The sequence below is a fragment of the Centrocercus urophasianus genome, unplaced genomic scaffold, assembly GCF_019232065.1.
Source record: "Centrocercus urophasianus isolate 14NV4802_14NV808 unplaced genomic scaffold, USGS_Curo_1.0 seq_46, whole genome shotgun sequence".
Taxonomy (NCBI): domain Eukaryota; kingdom Metazoa; phylum Chordata; class Aves; order Galliformes; family Phasianidae; genus Centrocercus; species Centrocercus urophasianus.
Genome location: NW_024885044.1, coordinates 1,822,602 through 1,829,675, shown reverse-complemented (window position 1 = coordinate 1,829,675; position 7,074 = coordinate 1,822,602). Strand labels below are relative to the sequence as shown.

The 7,074-nt window shown below is 45.0% G+C and overlaps 1 protein-coding gene across 1 annotated transcript; it reads right to left on the bottom strand.

The window, feature by feature from the left end:
- Positions 1-710: 710 nt before the first annotated feature.
- MC3R (melanocortin 3 receptor) lies at positions 711-1,688 on the bottom strand. The gene has a single exon (XM_042834398.1). The coding sequence runs from the start codon at positions 1,686-1,688 to the stop codon at positions 711-713; it is 978 nt and encodes a 325-aa protein (XP_042690332.1).
- Positions 1,689-7,074: the final 5,386 nt, after the last annotated feature.

The window sequence follows — 7,074 nt, the reverse complement described above, 5'->3', positions numbered from 1 at the left end:
AACTTCAGAGGATACAGTATTGTTATCCCACAATAAGGAAAGTAATTGGCATCTTCAAATGAGTTCACTTCTACCCACCAGCTGTGTAAATCACACTGTCGCTTGCACAGTCGTTCATTCTCACTGAGCTGACTTTACAGGAGGAATAGTTCAGTGCCGGGGATGGTTTGCTTTCATCCTTTTAAGACTTTTCTTGATTTGCTTTATATCAAGCAGCACAAATGTCAGCCTGTTCCTTTATTAAAAGGTGGAGACATCAGAGCAGAGCTGTCACTGTCAGTGGTTTGATTTGATTGTGGGTGAATAGCTTTCCAGAGAAGTTCCTAAGGGAATCTTTTGGGAAACACTGACTTCACTGCTAGAGGCACAGAGATAAAGCAACAGGTGCAGATGGAGGAGAAAGACAGAATATTATTCCGTTCTCTGTAAGGTAACATTCACTCTCAGGATTCTTTTTTCCTCATTTCACATTTGTTTCATCTATTTTGCAAGCTGCTTTGGACTTTGCTTTGTTATGGCTGTTTAAATAGCTTCAAATTGTTTAGTTGAATCCTTTCCTTTTGAAAAGCATAAGTCAAAGCATTAAACAGGAGCTTTTTTTCCTGTGCCCTTTCTTCAAGAAGTGCTCTTAAAATGAAGCTGCTATGTATCTACGAACGCATTCATACACCTACTGTATGCTTCCTCTGCTCCCACACAAAGCTGAGAGCTCACAGCATGCACTGTCCCACGCTCACACCATAGCAGCAACATACTATTTCTTTGAAAGTCTTTCTCATCTCCAGGCTCCGGAAGGCGTAAATGAGCGGATCGATTACCGAGTTGCACATTATCAAAACCAGATAAGTATTGAAGTGCGAAGTGTAGCAGACACAGTATGAATTCATAGGGCAAGAAATGATGAGAATGAGGTGAAGGAAGAAAGGCGCCCAGCAAACAATGAAGACACCCAGCAGTATTGTGATGGTGACGGCGCCCTTCATGCAGGTCCGCTGGGAGGGCACCCCATCCACAGGCAGGGCTGCGATCCGCTTCACGTGCAGGCGTGCAAACAGGAACATGTGAACGTAAAGGGAGGCCATGAGGAAGAGCATGGTAAAGAACATGGTGATGAGACAGACAATGACAGTTTTGCTTTCTGAGTAGGCAATGAATATGATGCCGCAGATGATGCAGGCGATCCAGATGAGCACAATTAGGGTTAAAGCTTTCTTCACAGTCATGATACTGTGGTAACGGAGAGCATAGAAAATAGTGATGTACCTGTCAATGGCTATAACCAAGAGGTTGCAAATGGATGCTACCAAAGAAATGCATATCATTGAGTCGAAAACATTGTCCATGTGCTGAATGAAGTGGTCATCGATGATCAAATAGCCGCTGCTCAGGATTGCGATCATGACGGTCTCCAAGGCGTTTGACATGCTCACCAACATATCTGCCACAGCCAAGCTACAGAGGAAGAAGTACATGGGAGAATGTAGGTTTCCATTCTTCAGCACTGCGAGAATGACGAGGATGTTTTCCAGCAGGCTGATGATCCCTAAAGCCAAGAAGACCTCAGCTTTTATGAAGACCTGCTCACAAAATCCATCACTGCTTCTGTTGTTGAGAATTGAGTCATTGACATCTTCGGTGACATTAAGCAGCACAGGCTGAAATGAAAAGGCAAAGTGTGTGCCGTTCATGGTCAGCCAGGTTTGCAGGAGATAACAGAGCTGACAGAGCAAAGGTTAAAAGAAGAAGAAAAGAAAAAGAGGGGGAAGAAGGGAAAGAAAAAAGCAAAAGGGAAAAATAATTCCTTCCAAGTTGCTGCAATGCACACAGAGTGCAACCAAGCAGGAGTTCTTGTTAGTCACTTCTGCAAGTAGAAACTTAAAAAGAAGAATCTTCCTTTACAGTGCGTCTCGTGTCAGTCCCAGGCTGCTGCTCTGCCTTGCAAGGAAGTGAGCTTAAAATCGGGCATCAAGCTGCTTTTTCTGAAGAGAGAAGCCAGCAGCAGCACGATGCCGGCTCCGCGGCTGCAGCCGAAAGCCCCATCTGTGCTGCCGGCCGGTCTGCTGCAGCTCGAGACTTCGATGGCAAGAAAGGTAAAACAACGAAAAACCGACCAAAACACTCGCAGGGCTTTATACACGTGTGAGAGGAAAACCAACTCCTACTCGGTCCTCCGCGCCGAGCAGCGGCCACTGCCGAGCGGGCGGCTCGCTGAGTGACAGCGCGGCGCCGTCCGCGTAGCGCCCCCTGCTGGCAGCCGCCGCCGCAGTGCGCGTTCCGATCGTCCCGGGGGAGGCGGAGGCGCCTCCTGATGGTTTGGGTTTGTTTATTTTCCTGAATTTGCTCACAAATAAAGCAAATCGCAGATGTGCGGCTCTTGCTAGTTGATCCTGTGGGGCTTTTTTCCCCTCCCCCCCCCAGCTTGGGAAGCATGTTGTGTGGGCAGCAAAGAGTTATTCCAGGTGGGTCGGAGATCCAGCTGCTTACTGAGCAAGTTATCTGGCAGTTAATTTGTAGCTGAGTTCACTTCTCAAACAATCTCTGGCAGTCCTATGTTCAAGGACAGGGTTCTTCAAGTTCAATTGCCTCTTCTTTTTCGTCTATATTAACCTATTGTTCCGTTCATGCGAATGGAAATTTAATGTTGGTCTGGTTTCCCTGGAAGCGTGTCCAATGACCTCAAGCATTCCTGCCTTCTGACTTCATTGCATTTGAGCTTTGTTGTCATCCCCTGACTATCTGCAAAGTCCTTTTTTTTTTAACTCAGAGTACATGGCTATGTGGGATTGCTCTGATATCAGGCCCTTTTAAACAAAGATTCCTCTAGTAACACTCATGGTCAGTTCAGCTGAGCACAGAGCTATGGGATGGATAGGTCTGGGCCAGTGCTGTTCTGGGACTGCCTTCAGCGTTCTAGCTCTTTGCACCTTGGGCTCCTGCTCTGGAAGAGCTCCCCAGGTAGGTACTTCTACAGGAAAAAGAAATTCTGTTTCCATGTGTCAAAGTCTCTCCCTAAATTCACAGAGGTATGTTTCAAAGAAGCTAATTTAAAACAAGAAAATCTCTCCCTTAATCCCGTGGTAGGGGGAAAACATTCCCTCTGTAGATTACAGCAGTTGCAGATTTATGCCTCCAGCAGCTGTTTTTATTTTGCGTGGTGCACGTCAGTTGTTTCTGTTCAACTCTCTTGAACTGATGGATTAGGCTGGAGAAAGCACTTTTGAGATACAGTGCTACTGCTGCTAAGCAGGATGGGACACTGCTAAGGACTGAGCCTGAGGTGAATTCGTGTCTTGTGCCATGGCAGTTGGAGGCTGTTGTTCCTGGGCTGAGGGCAGGATGGGAGGCACAGCTCCCATTTTTGGTGAAAAGCACCCATCATTGGGGCAGAGTCCTCCTGGGCTCGGCTCTGGGTCACCTGCTGATGTAGGGGTGCTTATGCTATAGGCACTCACAAGTAAATCGATTCCCAGATGTGTTTTGCGATTTGAACTCGAGTCCTGTTTTCCCCATCTGGTTGGACACAGCAATGAATGCATTACTTGTGTTAGAAATCCAAAATTAAATAAAGCTGTTTAACTTCAGTTATAATGCACAACCAAATTTGAGTCATGATTAGTATAAAGCATGTATGAATCATCATATATGATGCATTGTTTTGAACATCATGGTTTGATCCATAAATAGCCATTAGCTGGAGAAATGACTCAAGGGCAGGAAAAAAAAACAAAGCCAAACCAAAACAGCAGAGTTTGCAGCTGAATCTTTCTTCAAGGGGAACCTTGCAGACATTTTTGACAGGGACTTCTTTTTTCTAGAAAGACCTACTGCTTTGTCTTGTTTAATAATAAAGCAAGCACACAAAGAAACCAACAGAACTTTTGCTTAAAAGGAGTTCAGATACATGCAGGAGGGAGAATACATGAATTGTATTGCATAACTGCAGAAGAGTGAAGGATGCTCAGCCAGATCCAGTCCTGGGAGTCCAAACACAAGGAGTATCCAGATTGACTGAACATGGGTCTCTAAGGCATGCCTCTCTTCTTTGTTTCATAGTGCTTCAGCCTTGGCCAAACATTAATGTTCAGTTTTTGTTCTGTAAATATCAACTCCGGAATGCCCCATCACACTGTTTTAAAGGGCTGCTACAGATTTCCCCATCTTTCAGCTGAACCTGGCAATAAGAAGTCATTAAATACATTTCATCATAATTTTGTGAATGCCATCTGTCAGCAGGGATCAAGCTGCCATTTGCACCGAGATGCAATTTAAAGCAGAAATTGGATGTTATATATCAGAATGGATTAATGGCACTATTAGCTTGGCCATTAAACACTAAAAAGTGCTGGCTTGAGCATGGTGGATCTGATTGCAGGCTCAAACCAACTCCAAGGTCTTTGCAAAGATTGGCAGAAGCTGTTTGCACAACACAGAGACTCCTAAGGCCTCCCTCTACGTAGATAGGAGGGGGCTGTTCTGCTCGGCTGTCCAGTTCTACTGCTCTTGAAGAGAGATGATTACTGATCGCGTCCATTGCTGTGCAAAATGGACAGGCTGCTCTAATATCCACAATAACATCTTCTGGAGATGCTGCTACAGGAGAGTGTTTGCATCTTTTTGGAGTGGGCTCACTCAGCTTCCATTCAGCCCTGGCTGCTGGCCTTTGTGCTCAGTGAGGAGAAGGGACGTCTGGTAGTGATTGCAGTGAAGTGGCATTCAGATGAGTATTTTATAATTTCAGCCAGTTAGCAGGTTTATTTAACCAGACTCAACTTTTGGACATTATAAGCAATTTTCTTTCTCATCCAGGTAGAAAAGGAGACAAAGCAGACCTGATTGCAAGACACTTAGCAGCACCTGCAGGTGCTTTGTCATGTTCAATGGACTTTAAGTGCTTCAGACTGATAACACTGAGCGTCGGTTTTGTCCTCTCATGCACAGGTTGAAAGACAAGCAGACCTGATTGAGCCAGCTGCATTCAGCTTCACTGGTGCCAAGAATCCCCGGAGTATTTCCGTTGTCTCTGCAAAACACTGCAGCCTTTGTGTTCATAAACCTGTCCTGCTGTGCTGGGGCTGAGCACTGTGTACGTTTGTTTGTCTGTCCAGCTAACGCGGCTGGCTGCTCTCCTTCCAGACCCTGCAGGTGACCAGAAGACTTTGGATACAGTCACAGCTCGATGAGGATTTTACTGAGATGTCAGGTGCTGTGGGTAGATGAAGCAGCAGAGCCTCCATTTGTGGCTGTGCTTGGAGTCCTGCATTGCTTCCATCCAGATTAAATGCACATATAAGGACAGGAGGAAAAAAAAAAATCAGGAAATCATATATATTTTTTTCTGCTACTACTACTCATTATGCCCCAGGAATGCACTGCATGCTGGACCTGTTCTCAGCTGCTCCCAGGCTTGCTGAAGTATCAGCTGTGGGCTGCTTAAAATCATGTCTACATGTGTGGCTGCCTATCTACAAGACTACAAAAGAAACATCCCTGAGGGACTGAAAAGAAAAAAAAAAAAAAAAAAAGGAAAAAGAAAACGTGGGGGAAAACAGTCGCAATAAAAAATTGTGTATGTGGTTTTTCAATAAATTCTCATTTCAGAGTATGGGACTTTCCTGAAATCAGTGGGAAACTACCATAGGTAGTTTCCTCTTTCTGGCTCTGGATGGGAGCTCCCAGACTGTGTGTCTCACCAAGAACATATCCCCTAATTTGAACTACCAATTAAACCTAACTTTTGCCTTGTTAATTTGGTGCAGTCTTTCCTATTATGTTCTTTTGGTGTTCAGCAGATGTGACCTCAATACCATCGTATGGCTGTAAGTAGAAACCCATCTTCAGCGTTTTTATCTGCTTTGCTCTTTGTAAATAATTTCTAGAACAGAGTGGCACAGCCTTTACTTAGTACTTATGATTTAGCTGTAAGTTGGACTAGTAAAAGCTTATGTGCCCGTTTATTTAACCAACGCCACAGGCACAACCATGCTGGTGCCCTTCAAAAACAAGATGAGATTTAGAAGAGAGGATTAGAACATTTCCCTTCTCTGGGATTCGCAGTATAAGCTGTATATCACTATGTGTGAACAGGGTCCATGCATATGGAATGTACTTGCACGCATAGAGAGAGCTGTAGTCTCCAATAAATGTTTGGTTTTTGTGACCTTCCTGTCTAAAGCCTGCACCAGGTTTGTGTGCACAGCCGTGGTCAGCTGCATGTGCAGCTTCAGCCCTTGTCCCTCCTGTGCTGCAGCCGTTCTGCACACAGACTATAATGCCTTACATCTTGGGTCAGTTAAACCCATCTTTAGGGCTTTTTGTTTTAAACTTCGTTGCTGCTCCGCTTTTCTTACCAGCCTGAGATTAGGGAAGTGTCTGGTGCCATCTTGTGTCGCAGAGGAGTAACAGAGCTGTCGACTAAAAGCTTCTTAATTTGGAATCCGAAGTGTTTTTAACTCGCTTAGCTTTAGGGTTTGTCACTGGCAGCTGCCCCAGCATCGACGAGGCAAGGCACAAGGTGACCCTGGGGATGCAATGCAAAGTACATTGAGGGCAGTCGAAAAATGCATTACAGTGGGGATGTGTGTAGTGTCACCAAGGTCAGATAAGCAAGGAGGTGTGGGCAGCCCTTGTTACTGTGACCTCAGGTGAAGATCTGTTGTTTTCAGAAATATGCAGATTCTTTTTTTCCCTTTTCCTCCTTCCTTCTTTTCTTGATGATGACAGTGGTCTGCTATCAGAGGCAAAATTGTGACGAATGTGAAGAGAATATTTGCCTTTACAAAATATGACAGAAAATCCCCTAGAAAGCCAGGAAGGCTCCAGTCAGGCATCAGGTGTCACCTGTTCAGTTTAATGGTGAGCACATCACCTGTCTCCCAGTTCCTAGGTTGCTGCCACAGAAGAGTACAGGAAAGTTGTGGAGCTTGTTGTGCTCATAATCCAATTAACTTCTCCAAAAAGCACCTGTTTCTTGGGCTTGGTTTCCAAGTCACGGCTGTGAAGTGAACAGTACAAGGCTCTTTTTTCTTTTTCTTCTCTTCTCTTCTCTTCTCTTCTCTTCTCTTCTCTTCTCTTCTC

What these genes read in the sequence shown, in the direction of transcription:
- MC3R (XM_042834398.1), bottom strand. Translation starts at nt 1,688, where the DNA reads ATGAACGGCACACACTTTGCCTTTTCATTTCAGCCTGTGCTGCTTAAT.